The sequence below is a fragment of the Perca fluviatilis genome, chromosome 10 (assembly GCF_010015445.1).
Source record: "Perca fluviatilis chromosome 10, GENO_Pfluv_1.0, whole genome shotgun sequence".
Lineage (NCBI taxonomy): Eukaryota > Metazoa > Chordata > Actinopteri > Perciformes > Percidae > Perca > Perca fluviatilis.
This window is the reverse complement of record NC_053121.1, coordinates 24625419-24643021: the sequence shown is the minus strand read 5'-3', so window position 1 is coordinate 24643021 and position 17603 is coordinate 24625419. Positions and strand designations below refer to the sequence as shown.

General features: G+C 40.4%; 1 protein-coding gene across 5 annotated transcripts in view; it reads left to right on the top strand.

Annotated features, from left to right (window-relative positions):
• The window catches only part of drp2 (dystrophin related protein 2), a 206951-nt gene that overhangs the window by 146892 nt on the left and 42456 nt on the right, over positions 1-17603 (top strand). For all 5 annotated transcript variants that reach the window (XM_039813153.1, XM_039813149.1, XM_039813150.1 and 2 more), the window contains 6 exons: positions 313-433; positions 1007-1118; positions 2827-2983; positions 4811-4957; positions 10521-10599; positions 12414-12474. In XM_039813153.1, coding sequence (XP_039669087.1) covers positions 313-433; positions 1007-1118; positions 2827-2983; positions 4811-4957; positions 10521-10599; positions 12414-12474 — 677 coding nt within the window. The remainder of the gene's footprint in view (positions 1-312; positions 434-1006; positions 1119-2826; positions 2984-4810; positions 4958-10520; positions 10600-12413; positions 12475-17603) is intronic.

Genomic DNA, 17603 nt, shown 5'->3' with positions numbered 1-17603 from the left:
GTGAATCACTGGGAATTACAGATTCTTACTACCAACATTTCAAAGCCAGATGTATTCAATTTACAATTGAAAGAAAACAAACAATGCAAATAACAAATATGCACATTTGAGAAGCTGGAATCTATGCTATCTATGCTATGCATTACTTTTGGTCTACGTATATTAGGCAACGCCATCTGTTAGGCACAGGTTCAGTTAAGCCTACAGGCCTCTCCTTCCTCAGCTACAACCAGCACTTGAGTTTGAAAACGGTTTGTGTTTCATTTTCTTCCACTTAGAAACACTCTCCCCTCTCTGTTTGTCTCCCGGCAGGTATTCATGGAGGATGTCAAGTCTCACGGGCCGTTCATCTACTCAGTCTTGGAGTCTGCCCAAGCCTTTCTGGCTCAGCATCCCTTTCAGGAGCCAGAGGAGACCCTGACCGATGGAAAAGGTCTGCTCCCTCCATACTCTGTGCCAACTGCTGCGCCAGCCAAAAAAATCATACTCACAAACTCCCTCTTCTAAGCTCTGGAGTTAATTTTGGTAGGACCCACTCAGGTGAAATCTTCCATTAATAGTTATTAGCAGTGATCCGTCCTGTGGTGTCACACTGGGTTTAGGGAAAGTGTCTGGGTCGGGACCAATTAGCTTCAGCTCACCAGCTCTACACTACCATCTGCTCAGATCAATAATACAGCAAACTCTGCTGTTTTGCCACAGACACGTCCTCTTCCTACTGTTTGGCTCTCAGCGCTGGATGCTCACCTGGGAAATACTGTAGCAATCTACCTCACTGTGTTCTCCTTGTGTGTCCAACTTGTTTTGCCCCCTTCCTTTCTCTGTTTTTCCTTTCATGGAGTTGGTGTACTATACGTCTCAAATCATTGCTCTTCTCTTTGTCTGACCTCTAACCCCTGCTCTAACCCTGTTATTTCTCCGTTTGCTCTATTTTTTCACTTCCTCCTTCGCACCTTTATGCTTTTACCCCTGCGTGGCCCCATCTAACCTCTTTCACCCTCTCCAGAGGTGTCTCCACGCCGGCGAATCTTAAATGTGAGCCGCTCAGTGTGGAAGCAGGCGAACGTGGCCAGTGACCTGTGGGAGAAGCTGACGGCACGCTGTGTGGACCGCCATAGGTCAGACACTTATTTATTTTTTTACATTGTCTTGTGTAGGTCAAATGTGGTTGCTGCAGTGGAGGGAAGTAAATTTACTCAGGTTATTTATTCAAGTGCCATTTTGAGGCACTTGAGTAAATAACACAGCTGAACAAATAATAACAAATAATACAGCTGTATAAGTTACTTTACAGATTATGATTTTACATTAAATAAAAACACATGCTGAGCATAGATAATACAATGCACTGTTAAAGATTCAACCAGTGGTTCCCAACCCTTTTGGTTTTTAAGCCCTTACAAAGAAGCAGTATGTAGTTGGGGCCCCATGTTACATTTCAGATGTCATGTCACCCCTCTGATTTATCTTGTGGCCCTTTGAAGGGGCCAACCCCTATGTTGAAAACAACTGGACTAAACTACAGAACTGTATACTGTATAAAGTGGTTAAAACTAGCTCCACTTTGACCAGCTACAACAGCTACATCAGTATTAAAAATCTAATAATGTCAATTGTAATGATATCAGTCAGAGGAGCAATTTTTCTGCAGAATGAGTACTTTTACTTTTGATTATTTGATAAATTTTGCTGGTAATACGTATGTACGTTTACTTAATCAGTACTTAATTAGGATGTTGAATGCTAAGGATAAAGGCCATCTGGTGCTTTTTCTCTTATATCCATGATGTGGGAGAGAAACAACAATATACAAATAAAAGTATAATACTTGTAATTTTTTACATTGTTGTATTGGTAATTTTACTGTTAGGTGAACGATCTAAACAGTTCTTCCACCACTGGGTTTCTGCATGTGCCCATGTCCAGTGTTGTAGAAGCACAATAAAAATTGTAAAACTATTTTTGAGTGTAATGATAATACAAGTTTTGGAATCAAGGTCAGTATTAGAAACTGACTTTCTGTCAGTTTCTAATACTAAGATAGCAGTATTTTATTGTCCTCTGCCTTTCAATTACAGTTTTGGTGATTATTTCTGGATTAAATTAATAATATAATGTCATAATGTAGGTCATCTGGGAGTTTAGTAAATTCTGCAGACCATGAGCTCATAAAACTTTTGCCTACAAGCAAAATTTTGGAATTAGTAAATTTTTTTCTTTATGAATGAAGAACTGGATCATGCTTGAATATAACTTTAGGAGGGGTGAAAGATGGGCTCTTAGAAGAGTGAGGAGAGACTGATGTTCAAAGATATGTGATGGGAAAAGTAATATATATTTCTTGAAATATTTAAAATAAAAAGATTATTAATAAAGACGTTTTTACCATCTGACATCAATATGCCTGTAACTTTTCGAGCTATAAAGTTGAGTGTTATTTGTCCCTGTGACTGCTTGTGTGCTCATCCATAGCAGGCCTAGGCTGCAATACATTACGTATAATACTATTACCATAACCTGATTACAAAATGTGGCCAATATAATCCATTACAGAAGCAATAAGGAAAACACATTCATCAAGTTTTAGATCATTGAAAATTCAGAGCTTATAACGTATTTTCACAGAAAAAGCATTTAGATTATGAAATGATGGTATAAAATAATTTGCACACAGCTCCCTTGAAATGACTGTCTGTGAATTTGAATAAATGATGTGTGTGACTGCATGCTTTATGGGTTTTGATAGATTTTGTTTTTCTCGCATTAGCTCCAACTTTTAACAGTGCATGTAGTTATCTAGAATTATGTTTTCAACAAAACCCCCAGACACATGGAGAGGACTTTAGAGCGTCTACTCCAAATCCAGGCAGCGATGGAGGAGCTAGCAGTGGCCCTGGAGCAGGCAGAGGGGGTAAGAGACGCCTGGGAGCCCGTTGGAGACCTCTTCATCGACTCTCTGCAGGACCACATAGACGCAACTAAGGTAGACACAAAAAACGACGCTCTCTCTTTCGCCTTATTTCTCTCATGCACACACACTTGTACATGCAGACACATTATCATAAATCGCTTTTACCTGTGTAGTAACTCAATTGTCTGAGATAACTGCCTCCAACCAACCCTGAAAACACGCACATTGTGACACTTTGACATGTCGTAAACAAACATCAAAACAGTGACAATCAACCTTTTTTTAAATCACAAAGACACAGCAGTGATTTGTTACTCGTGATGAATAAGTGAGAGATGTGTACAGTATCAGGCTGTGTTGCTTTAACATGTTTGCTTTGGTTGCCTGTGTATGCATCCCTGTCAGAGTAGCTGTGATCTCTGACAGGGATGGGTACACAGGCAACCAAAGCATGACACATGATGACAGGGCGTGACACTTCAAACTGACACGGGGTTACAATCTCCAGTTGGATATATGTTGTTAAACAAGTGGCGGTTCATTGGTTCTGCCTTTAATTGTGTGGGCACTACTCATTAGAAGTGAGAGCACTTCACAATAATCATGTCACTGTTTGGACTCCTGTCAAAGCCAGCACATGTTCAGTTGGGTCTTTAGGGCAGGCTTGTCAGTTGGCATCATCTGTACACAATTACATTTACACACAGACAGAAAAAAAAAACATAAATGCATGCAAATGTGACACAAACACAAACACACATTATGCACACTTGCATACACACATATAGGGCTGTAACTAAGACTTTTGTTCAATAAGTCTATAATTTGATCTATAAAATGTCAAAAAATACTATTGCCTGTCACAGCTTTTATGTTAGCTTTTACGTAAGCATTGTGACGTTTTTAATATATGCGGCAAACGTTTTCACACAGCAAATAAAATAAAAAATATATAAAATACATAGATACACCATGCAGGGCAAAAACACATGCACACATAAGCTGCACACTTCACTGGTTATTATTGTGTCCTGAGTTAGACATTGTTTACTGTGTACATCTCCTGTTCACATATAAAATCTACTATGAACAGAGACTGCTGTTTTTCCAATACAATTATATATTCTTTTTACTTTGATTTAAATGCTCATATTATGCTTTTTGCCTTTTTCCCTTCCCTTTATTGTGTTATATATCTTTTTGTGCACATTATAGGTTTACAAAGTGAAAAAGCCCAAAGTCTACCCCAAAGGGACTTACCATCTCCAACAGAAAACACTGTTCACAAACTGCTCCAAACAGCTCTATTGTAGTCAAGCCTTTACTTCTGTGACAAACGTGCGTCACTTTGTAACACGTTATAATGCTCACCTAGCTGCTAGCGTGGCACGCCCTCATGCTCTGCAACTGACTAGCTAGCAGTGCTTACCCAGCTACTGCGCATGTGCGACTCCCAACAAAGATTTACCAGAAGTGAGATGTCTCACTCTGTAGCTAAAACGGAGAACTCAACACACAGGGTGAAAAGAGGAGCTGCAGCAATGTGCAGTACAACAAAAATATGGTGTTTTTTGAAAATTAAATCACATAAACCTATTCTGGTCCAACCTCTAAATACAATTATGAACCTGAAAATGAGCATAATATGAGCACTTTAAGTTCATATTTTGTTACTGCCAAATGTTTTCTAGATATAACGGAGCAGGCAGCAATAACAGATCACATGTTAATTGATTTTTGTCATTTATTTAATTTGGGTATAGTTTGTCCAGACTGGATATTTGCTTGTCTGATGTTTTTGTAAATGTATTATGTTTTGTATTTCTTCGCTGTTTTCTCTTTTCCATCCCCCTCACTTTATCTCTTCTGCTTGTCTCATACTCTCTCGTAATCCTGCAGTTATTTAAGGAGGAGCTGACCCAAGTGAAGGAGGGCATGAAGCACATCAATGATTTGGCCCACCAGCTGGCTATCTCCGATGTCCATTTGTCGATGGAGAACACCCGCGCCCTGGAGCATCTCAACAGCAGATGGAAAGTGCTTCAGGTAGAGTTCACTGATGGGTCTGTGTTGTCTGTTTGACATTGTCAGCAGCGGCTTTTCTGGCAGTCAAATTAAAGGGAGACATTACATGACGAGTGATTCCGTGTGTAATGTTTGTCCTAATGAAAGTTATTTGAGGCTCAAATGGTGCCCACACCCAAGGCCTCCGACTGCTTTACAGTATGTTTTTTATATCTCTTTGAGCTTGTGAAGGACAACATTTCTTTATCAATTCCCTTAAATTCTGATTCAGTCATTAGAAAGGGTGATCAGATAATGTTTTTAAGCTAGATGCACTCGCATTAAACTGAACCAAGGAACTAAGTGAAATACTGCAAGTGAAATATCAACTGTCCAGTTAGGCAAGTAGCACCAATCTGAACATTATGGGCTTCCCCCTAGCTTTAAGATCCACAACATGGGGTGCCATGGTGGCCTAGGGGTAAAGGCACTGACCATGAACTGCAATGTCACAGGTTTATGTCTGGATGGGAAACTTTGTTGCATGTTGTTCCCAATCTCTCTGTCCCCTCATTTTCTGTCATCTCCTCACTGTCAGTTATTTAAAAAAGGCATAAAATGCCCCCCAAAACAGGTGAAGCTCCCACACCAGTGTGCAAACTTCACCTGTATCTCCCTAACAACAAATCCTGTATATTTAACTTTGAATGCACGCTCTACAATTTTTTGTATACATTTCTTATTAGATAAAAGACAGTAGAGGATTACATAAAAAAAAAAAACTGGGACGTTGCAGTTATATGTTCAATAAATTAAATATCACAACAACAGCCCCATTTTACTTTTTCCAATAAATCCAGGGCAGCCATTTATTTCCATTCTTCTCACTTAATTTCAAATGAATAAACAGACTCTTGCCTATGTTGTGTAACCCACCACAGTAAAAGAAAATGGGGAAAAGATGAAAAGAAAAATGAATTGAAACGATGGACAAATTCCATCCAAATACCTATATAACAAGCATGGTTTGCAAAATGTTCAGTTGTTGCAGTATATAAAGTAAAAAATGATTTGCAGTAAAACATATTTATCCATATGGTCTTTTAATGTAAGGCAAGGCAGGTAAAAGTACTGCTGAGGGGTGGGGGAGGTTGTCAGAGCTGCTAAAACTATTTTAAAAATGTTGAAATGTATATTTAGATCAACTTCTATCCACATCAAATCCCAACAGCCTAAACAACACCAGTCTCAGTATGGATCTGTTTTCCAACAGCTGTTGTTTTTCAGCAGCACTTCAGGAGGGTTCGGTCTGTCTGTTTGTTTGTTTGTTTGTTTGTCAGCAGAATAATGGAAAAACTGCTTGCCCGATTTTCATGAAACTTGGTGGAAGGGTGTAGCATGGGCAAAGGAAGAACCCATAGCATTTAGGAGCTGATCTGATTCACAGGGTGGGTGCACAAGTTATTTTTCACTTTCGTTTACAAGGCAAGATAGCCTTGGCATACGTCTGCACGATGAGTTGAGCTCACTGTTTTTTTTTATGAACACACTTAAAGGCTGATTTCAAGGAGAAAGTGCATTATTCATTGAAATGGACTGGCCTTCCACTTGATGCTTAGCTGAATGTATGGATGCATTATCCAGTGAGCATTACCATCACTCTGCAGTGTGCAACTTCCAAGCTAATCCTGCTTTCTCAATCAGCAACCTCTGTAGTGTTCCGGCAAGCACAACAACATCCTCTCAAGTGAGAACACCCTGTTCCCATTAGATAACCTTCATGACACCTTCTCCACAGCCTGCTGTTTGTGGCCTCTTCATTATGTTTTAATTACCACTCCTCCAGTCTGTCTCTCTGTCGTATGAACATGATGATTTTAACGTCCCTTCAACAATTCTTAGAAATTCATTTCCAGTAAGCACTTTGCACACTCGCTGCTCCCTCACTCTTTCCACTGGGGCCCTGAAATAGCCCAGAGTAAAACAGTTGATGAGGAGAACAGAACAAATCATTATAGAGTAGCTGTTTTCTCTGCTCTGATTGAAGCAAATAAAGTTGATTGTCCAACTTAAGCCTTTGGGCCCTATTTTAACGATCTGAAACGCAAGTATGAAACGCCAAACGCAAGTAGCTTTGTGGGCGGTGTTGGCGCTGTTGCTATTATAACGGCGGGATAAACGAGTCTTGCGCCCGACGCAAATCTTAAATGGGTTGGTCTGAAGTAGCTAGGTGTGGTTTGGGCATAAGGTGAAAATAACCAATCAGAGCGTAATCTTTCATTCCCTTTAAAAGCAGGCGCGCTTGTTCCGTGGCGGATTGCTATTATGACGGCGGATTTGCCTGGCGCACGCCAGCGGGAGCTGTCCGGGATGAGACAAAGTAGTAAATGCCCGTCTTGGCCGGGTGGCGATGTTGCTGCGGCCTCTCGGGCGCATCTCCTCAAGTCTGGAGAGGATTGCTGCAGCCATGGAGCGTGGGCCTCCAAACGCACCACCTGTACCTGTTGTGCCCCTTCCTCCTCCCCCCACTCCATCTCCGTCCACCCGCTCCATCAGGAGCGCATCGCGCATTACTCCCGGACCAGATTCCGCCGGACGTGTCCAATCCCACCGTAGTTCAACATCACGTCTCCTTAAGTCCTCTAATATTTCCTCATTTATGTCATCAACACATCCATGATTCATGGAAATGTGTAAAACACAAGCCACAAAGAATGCTACGACTTTTTGAGGATTGTACTGTAAAATGCCTCCTGACCTATCCAAACACCTGAAGCGCATTTTCAGTAATATTTTTCTTTGTAATTATGTATGGCTTTCAAAAATGGGAACTGCTGTAGATGAGAGAAGTGTATGCGCGTTGTGCGCACGCTACATTATGGCCAAGCATTCGTCCCTAAAATAGCATCTGAATAATGCGCTACTGACTTTAGACTAGCGCCACTGACTTTAGACCAGGTTTTTCCTGGTCAGTGGCGGAATTGTTTTCTGAAACTGCAAAATAGGACCACACATTTGCGCCGGAACACGCCTCCTCTTTTCGCTGAACCGCCCCCTGGAGCGCAAATACATTCCCTAATTTACCGACGTGCGTCTGTGGAGGGAAAAGTCCGCTGTGCTTCGGGTGCAAATAGGAATGCTACATGCGTCGGTGTACAAAGGCAATTGCGCTGAGTGCGAGATAGGGCCCTTTGTCTGCTTCAAGTGAAACTATTGGACTGTTTGCAGCAACTAATCACAGCTAGACAGTCGCATGCCGGTGCTTTCTGAAGATTGCCATGACATTTTGAACAAACATTAATGTTCCTCTCATGATGAATTGTAATAACTTTGGTGATCCCCTGATTTTTCCTTTAGCACAGTCCTCAGGTCACAATTTCAATTTGTCCAACGCTTTGGTTTATGACTAAATACGGTATGTATACATATTGATTCTAAGCAGGTTTTTGGAGTGTAGAGTGTTCACAAAAATAGACCGTATAGAAAAAGGACAAAATTAAGTTAACTCAAGCCAGACATACATACCAAATACACATTATTCTCGCATGATGCAATCCACAAAGGAAATGGAGGAGCAGCTGATAGCTGAAAAAATATAAAAACAATTGTGGGTGGTGGTAAAGCAGCTCCAAAAAATCTTGGAAAACAAAAGCATTAGATCTTAGGAAAAATATTTTGATGTCTCTTCGTGAAGTTTAACAGCAGCTGCTTTCCAAAGTTGCAGCTTTATTGACATCTGAGACGTATCATTTCCTGTCGGTATAAAATGGTTGATATGTCTGTATTCTAACTGCTAAAACGGTATACTTAAATGATTAGAATGCAGTATGGATTTGGACTCAGCTTGTGTCTTGTTAAAAGGCACTCCTCCTGTATAAGGTTCTCATATTTATTTCTAGTTGTGTTGATTCATTTTAGGATACTCGTTTGACCAAACACAGTAAAACCAGTAAGGTACTTCATATCCTACAGATGCAGCTATACTGACTGATAAGCACGCTGTGTGTGGGATGGATTGAGCTTGCATTTAAATAGGAGCATCTGTCAGTCTTATTTTTGTACCCATCAGTAGCATATCTTCCTTCTGTTTCTACAAATTGTTGCAGCAATCTCGTGTATTTTAGGAAAGGATTGTTGGGGAGCGTACTACGAAATTGGGACTCATTTTGCTCCCCATTTATGTCCCTTTGCGTTGGAGGTAAAAAGAGTCTTCATTAAAAAGTCCTTTAACACCATCATTTCTGCTAAATCTTTGCTGCACTGTGCGCTAGAGTTGGTTGTGTGTCCTCTGGTCTTTGATTCAGGAAGTAAGCCTCTAATCCCCCCTGATGATCAACACATTTAAAAAGGCTTTTCAGTCACCAGCAGATATTCATCTCCTAGATCTTGGATTGTTGGAGTTTCTGTGATATCAGTAGAGCCAAAGTAACATATGAAAAGACAGATGTTGCTAATGGTTCTGAGAGAAAATACCTTCTTAGAGCTGCTATCTCTACTCATCACATTAATTAATTTCAAGGCATTAAGATGCACTGACCTGCTATATTTCACTGTGAAAGCAAGCAGAAAGGAGGAACCTTTTTCTTTGTCTCCCTCTCTGTGTCCTATTTCTCTCTTAATTAAAATGATAAATGTTAAATCCCAGCAACATCCTGTGCCCTGTTGATTTTGGCTGCCTTGACGCCAGTGCAAATCTATTTCCATATTTGATTTGCTAATATTTGTCGATCATGGATAATTCAGTCATTTGTCTTCCTTATGGCATCCCAAATTGCCTGTACAACAAATAGATTGAACAACACCGCACAGTTGGCACTAACATCTCCACGGCACATTGACAATGCTCTATATTAGTCCCAACAAATTTAAATCACGCTCCAGATTATATTGTTTTATTTTCTGGCGAGGGAGCAATGAAGTGTGTATGCTGAATGCCAACCTAATATATCTAGATTTACACATTACGACTCATGGCCTGTGGTTCTCTTTGAAGTCTAAAGGCTCCTAACTGGTTCTTCTTTCTCTTACTCTCTTTATCTGTCTCTACCTCACCACGAGTGGATTTACCTCCCGTTGTTTGAGGGCACATTTCAAACATCCAGCTGACAATGATTCATGTGCCAAATCCAATACATTTCAAATAAAGTGGGATTAGGCAGACTAAATCCCATTTAGTGGGAAACATACAGTAACTGATGTGAAATGCTTTTACAAACTTAATTTTGTTAACTCGGTCTCCGTGGTTATTGATGCAACACATGAGGCTTTGCAACCTCCTCTATTTTCCACACTGACAGTGCAAACCAGGAACTGTTGTCCTCATTTCAACAAAATATATTATTTGGTAATCTCTGTCTTTATACCTGCAGCTCTTCAAATGCTTTCAAAGTCCTTCAAGAGGGGCAGCAGAGGAAAAAGACATAATTTATATTCTGTTGATAACTAATGGAGGAGAAACAGGTGGTCTGTGTGCGTGCATTTCTTTCTTTTGGGGATTTGTGACGGAGAGGAATGAACAGCATGATTCCCTTTGATTTAACTCTGTGTGTGTGTGTGTGTGTGTGTGTGTGTGTGTGTGTGTGTGTGTGTGTGTGTGTGTCCTTAGGCTTCCATAGAAGAACGGCTGAAGCAGCTCCAGGATGCACATCGAGACTTTGGCCCCGGATCGCAGCACTTCCTTTCCAGTAAGAGTTCTTTACTGCTATTTGAAGTTGTTGTACCAATCTGTGCCATGTTATGCCAAGGCATCGTCTCAGAGTGTGGGGTGATAAAAAGAAGGTTAGGTGTATTACAGTTTTGATATGATAAGGCTATAAAACACTGCCTGTGTGCGTGTGTGTTTGTTTGTGTGTGTATTTGGGTTAGAGGTGGAGCTGGCAGGCTTTGTTTGTCTGTCTTCATCAGTTCCACCACACTGTTGCGATAAACATCCCCAGCGATGCTCATCAGATCTGCCATTGCTCTAATTTGAGCAGAGATACATATTTGTGGATTCTGTCTCTTCTTTTACCTGCTGCTCTTCAAAGGCTACAGAGAAGTAGCAGGAGGCCTGCAAAATATGTGATTTACTTACCTAATTTAAACTGATGTGTGTTGCAGAGCTCTCTGTGTGAGTGCATCTGACGTGTTGTGTGCTTGTGTGCCTCCAATGTCCTCACCAAACCCCATCCAGTTTTACTGCTGTCACGCTGGCTCAGAGCCCCTACACTGGGGCTTATATCGCACTACCCGACTGCCAGCTCAGCCCACTGCACCCTGCAGGAATGTCTGGGTCTGCTTATGTGTGTGTGTTTTATGCAACATGGAATGTAACTGAGTACTTACAATTTTACTATTACTATTTTACTACTATTTTACAATTTTAAGTATTTCCATTCCATGCTACTTTACTTCATTTCAGTGAGAAATATTGTACTTTTTACTACACCATACATTTACGTAACAGCTATGCTTAATAATTTTTCAGCTATGCTTTAATTTTTTTCATATTTCAGATATCTATGAGGACTTCTGAAACATTGTTTCATTTAAATAACCGTTTGAGGCTCAGAGAGGCTAAACTCAACAATGATTCCCCCAAAAAAGCAGACATCAAAGAAAAGTAAAGAAAAATAAGACAAATTTATATCGCAGAACTTTGTTTTTCTTCTTTACTAACCCATTAATCATCTCACGACCCCCCTAGATTTATCTTGTTAGAGGGGACTAATTGCTGGACTAATTGTTTGTAAATTAGTGAACCTCCACCTTGAACAGCTGCAACAGTAAAATGCTACTTATGCATTGATGCATCAGTATTAACAATCTAATAATATATAATAATATCAGTCAAAGCAGACATTTTTCTGCGTAATGAATATATTTAATACTTAAAAGTAAATCTTTCTGATAATACTTTTATCTTTACCTAGATTTACCTAAGCAGGATTTTGAATGCAGGACTGATTTGTACTTGTAGTAGAGTATATTTAATTTGTACTTAAGTAAAGAATCTGAATAGTTCTTCCTCCTCTGGATTTGGGAGTCTACTTTGTCTTTGTGCATGTGAGTATTTTTCCCATATGCAGAACAACAACATTCAAGTCTGCTTTGTGCCGTGTTGTGATACGATAATGGACAATGACATGGTGTGTGTATGGTTGTGTGTATGCCTCGGTGTCAGTGTGTCTGTGTGTATTGTCTGCCTCTTGCTTCTTCCAGTGCAGTCTGTTCTGTTTGATCCTCAGCTGAACCCCCTGTGGTTCAGTTTGGAGGCTGGTTTAAACGCTACAGTTACCCTGTCTCACCGAGTCCTCTGCCTCCACTATTGTATTAGGCCGTGCCAAACAAACCAACACAATAGACATGTCTCTTTGGCTTTGCTGCGCCTGTTGTACACCAGAGTAGCTCTGTTAGGAAGGTCTAAATGGACTCGCTGTCTGGACATGCTGTGCACAATGGCTTTTCATGCGTGACATGCCAATTCTGAAATTGATTTAGTTTCTGTGTGTTTGCGCAGGTTCAGTGCAGATACCGTGGGAGCGTGCCATCTCCCCGAACAAAGTGCCGTATTACATCAAGTAAGTGCAACTTCAGGGTCAATTTCTGCATTGTAGGAATGTATGTACTTTGGCACATTTGTTGCATTTTTTTCCACTAAGGTTAAGTCTGACCTAGATTTATTTGATATCCAGTGCACACCAAACTCAGTTTGTGACATTATTAAAAATTACTTCTGTGATTGGCTGGCAGCATTCTTGGCCTCCCTTATTTTTTCACATAGTGACATCGCAACAGAGGGTGGGGGCAGTTCAGAACAGCTTATTTAAATGGTGCAATCCATCACATCAAAAAGCTGGTGAAACAATAAGGAGTACCAGCTGTATAGACCTATATTGAAATTAATTGTCATTTGTTTTTATTTCATTATTCAGTTTAACATTGTATTCATGTTAACTGTTTCCTGTTTGGGAGTGAGGGTTGTTTTGCAATGACCAATCAGTGGTGATGTATCAGTTAAACTGAAATACTTTTCAATCCACACAGAAACTGAACATGTGGTATGTTGCTCATAGAAATATCCTTTTATAATAGTTGTTTTGTAGCACATTGCACCATGTGAATAGCTACTTTCCTGCCTACAAACCTTTGATGGGCTTGGTTATTTTCCCATTCTGAAAAAACTGGCATCTGTGAGCAAAGCACCAGACATTTGAATCACTGAAAAATAAAATCAGAAGCGATTCAGAGATCTGGAAGAAAGCTATCCCAAATTAGACACTTCTTGCCTCCCATTTTGAAAGATTTTTTTCCATTGCCCAAACATTTGTACAGAGGTTCCATTAAAAATCAGATACATATGGTCCAGTCATTTTATGAAAAAAGGTTGAACAAATTGCAACAGAAGGGGTTGTTTCTGGGGGATGAGTCTGAGGGAAGAACAGGAGACAAGGGTAAGGAGAATGCAGAAGACAAAAGGTAGGTCCTGTTCCCCATCTCTGCAATAATAATTAATAAAGGCTGGTTTAAAGTACTTCTTCCTGCCTCTATATATTAATGCTCATGGTTAGCCTAAATGGGTTCCATTCAGACCTTAACATTAAGTCTTTTACTGTTATATGTCAACAAGATTCAACAAGACATTTTCACCTGGCTATACCCAATGTTTAGATCTGTTGTGGTATTTATGCAAATTAGCACATACGTAATTAGATTATGCACCATATGCCCATGTTAACAAACAATTTCAAAAAACTCATAATACATTTTTTGTTTGTCTTGATGTAAATAATCAAATCAGTAATGTTTATGGTGATATCTAAAGGTTAAAATGTTTACCCTATTCACGTGAGAAAAAGAATGAATAGGCGTATGAATAGGCTATATTTGGGTCTTTTTCGAAACTTTCCCCTAATGGGATTCTTTGGGGCTTTTTTTTCCTTACTCAGGACATATTGAGGATACAAAATCAGTTGAGTTTGCTTCTGTTGCAATTTGTTCAAGATTGACCCCCATTTTGGCTTAAAATGACTGGACTAATACTAAATGATTCAGAAATGAACTATATTTAGCTGCTGTGAGCCCTATGTGCTTGGGCACTCATCTGTTTATCTATTTACCTCATCAATCCTATTTTACCTTTAGAGTGCTGCTGGTTTTATCAATGAACTGTGTGTGTGTGTGTGTGTGTGTGTGTGTGTGTGTGTGTGTGTGTGTGTGTGTGTGTGTGTGTGTGTGGGTGCGCGCACGTGTGGGCGTGTGTTTATGCCTAGAGGTGGTATCTTTGTGTGTGTAGGTTTGTAACTGTGCAAGTTTGCAGACTATGAGAATTTATTTACTTAATCATGAGCAGCAGAACCTCGTGGGTCATGTTTTAGTTTGCTTGTTAATTCTCTGTGTGTGTTGAGCTCTCTGTTTTAGCTACAGAGTGAGGCATCTCACTTCTGTTCAATCTTTGTTGGGAGTCGCACATGCGCAGTACCTAGGTAAGGACTGCTAGCTAGTCAGTTGCAGAGTATGAGCAAAGCCGGTCTACGGAAAGCCATTCCACTCCCTATCCAGCCCCATTGTACCGGATTTTGGTTGCAGTTCCACCAGAGTTCCACTGGGGGTGATTGCGGTCCAGTGCAAAATGAATGGAACTCTATGGAGCTAGACGGCTAAATTTGTCTCTCGCCTGATTGTCGTTGAGAAACCTCAGATTTGATTGTAGTTTTTGCAAGTTTAACATGGGTTATAGGTCGAAAAGTTGAATGAACGAGTACTTATGTCCTTTTGATTTCTTACAGGGTGAGTCGTTGTAGCTCATAACACGCTAGCATTCTGCTAATGAATGCTGATTGGTCAGTGAAGGAGTGATTACGATCGGAGATCCCGCTCGCGCCGCACGAAGCACGGCCCGGAATATCAGAGTGAATATTTCGTGTGGTCTTTAAAACATTAGCAACCCTCTTTCTAGCACATGTATTAACAGGGAGAGCCTTACCTGTCAGCTGTGTTGTCGATGCCTCGAGAGAACAAAGGAAGTGACTCAGAGCTTGCCGTAAAAAGCAGTATCTCTGGCCGTATATGCGTATGACGTCATTGACATTTTAAAGGGCTTTTAGAACAAAAAAGTTACTTTAAAAAAATCTAACACACAGCAGTGTGTATTTTTTTAGCCTCCCCTTTCGAATGCAACATTCAAATTACTAGACAAAAAATGATATCCTGAGAAAAGTGGGTTTTGAGGGGAATAGCTCCATAGAGCCCCATTCATTCTGCATTGGCCTGTGAGCGCCCCCTATATGGAACTCTGGTGGAACTGCAACCAGTTCAGAACCCGGAAGTAACGAGGGAGTGGCACTTCTTGATATATTAGAAGTTCTTTGGTATGAGGCATAGGTATGAGGGCTAGGTATGCTAGCAGCTAGGCGAGCATTATAACGTGTGTGACGCCCATGGTGTGACGCCGCACGTTCGTCACAGAAGTAAAGGCTGGACTATAATAGAGCTGTTTGGAACAGTTTGTGAACAGTGTTTTCTGTTGGAGATGGTAAGTCCCTTTGGGGTGGACTTTGGGCTTTTTCACTTTGTAAACCTATAACGTGCACAAAAAGATATATAACACAATAAAGGGAAGGGAAAAAGCCAAAAAGCATAATATAAGCACTTAAATCAAAGTAAAAAGAATGTATAATAGTATTGGAAAAACAGCAGTCTCTGTTCATAGTAGATTTTATATGTGAACAATTAGAGAAAACAGGAGATGTACACAGTAAACAGTGTCTAACTCAGGACACAATAATAACCAGTGAAGTGTGCAGCTTATGGTTGCATGTGTTTTTGCCCTGCATGGTGTGTGTATGTATTTTATATATTTTTTATTTTATTTGCTGTGTGAAAACGTTTTCTGCATATATTAAAAACGTCACAATGCCATACCTAACATAAAATGTTGTTATATCTGAAGAAATGGCAAACAAAGACACCCAAAATATAGAAGACATGTTTATGATTACTGAGGAGACATGCATTAAAGATTGTAAGTGAAAGCTAATATACGGCTTTCACAACTAGGAAGCTGCATGGCATGAACTCAGCCTCTCAGCCTTTGGACAGCCTGTATTTTTTTTTAAGTCCATGCGTTCAGTCGTGTGTGTGTGTGTGTGTGTGTGTGTGTGTGTGTGTGTGTGTGTGTGTGTGTGTGTGTGTGTGTGTGTGTGTGTGTGTGTGTGTGTGTGGGCGTGCGTGTGTGTGTGTGGGCGTGTGTGTGTGTGGGCGTGTGTGGGCGTGTGTTTATGCCTAGAGGTGGTATCTTTGTGCGTGCAGGTTTGTAACTGTGCAAGCGTTTGTGCAGACTATGAGAATTTATTTTCTTAAAGTGATGGTTCGGAGTAATTTCACCCTAGGGTCCTTTGCACCATGACCTCGAGCCAAACACCCCCCCAGAAGCTTTTTTCACCTGGGTCTAACATTGGGAGAGTTAGCATAGAGTAGCATTATCAGCTGAATAGCTTAGCGCAGAGGCTAATGGACCCACGTTTGTATCGGTCTAATACGCTCCGAATGATACCAAACGCTACACTACACTAGTACAAATAGGTTATGTACTCATAAAACGATGGATTGGAAAGTTTGTAAGTACAACAGAAGTTTATGAACACTTGAAGTTTATGAACACTTGCCTGCTCTCTTCTGCTCTCTGTTGCTGCTGCTGCTGCTGCTGCTGCTACCTGCAGTTAGACGAGTGCTTAGGGCGTCTACAAATTACTACACCGAAAAGAGATACAACAAAAATATTTATTAATTTAATGATTAAATAAGGTAATGTCTCCAAACTTACCTCAATTATTACTTGTCTCCTGCTAGTTATACTACAGCACTTACTTAAAAAAAAAAGTTTAATTAAAAAATATTTTTGTTGCATCTCTTTTCGGTGTTGTAATTTGTAGATGTCCCTAAGCACTCGTCTTACAGCAGCAACAACAACAGCAGAGAGCAGAAGCCAGCAGGCAAGTGTTATTTACATAAACTTCTGGTGTACTTACAAACTTTCCAATCCATTGTTTTATGAGTACATAACCTATTTGTACTAGTGTAGAAGTTTGGTATCATTTCGGGCATTATTAGTGGGGTCATTTACGAGATACAAACGTGGGTCCATTAGCCCCTGCGCTAAGCTAGTCAGCTGATAACGCTACTCTACGCTAACGCTCCCAATGTTAGACCCAGATGAAAAAAGCTTCTGGGGGTGTGTGTTTGGCTCGAGGTCATGGTGCAAAGGACCCTAGGGTGAAATTACTCCGAACCATCACTTTAATCATGAGCAGCAGAACCTCGTGGGTCATGTTTTAGTCTGCTAGTCAATTCTTAATGGGCTATATTACTGTACCAATGATGGTGGGAGTAGTATCTGAGTAGCACTTTATTGGGTACCAATCAATGAGCGCTCACACAGGTAAAACGATGAAGGCCCTGAAAGGCCCCTGGGTCGTGGCAGACTTTCTGCTTAGGGCTTGTTTCTCATTTATTTTGCTGCATTTGTCATTTTTTATTGGATCTTATTTTCTGAATGTGCCCATAGAGCTAGTAGTGGAATAAGAAAGTAGTGTAAATGTAAGTTTTTGATGTGTCTATGGGTTGAGATATCATGTGGTGTCCCTGAGTGAAGCCTTAAAGTTACCGTCAGTATATCTCCAACAAAGCGTGTAACTTTGATGCCTGAACC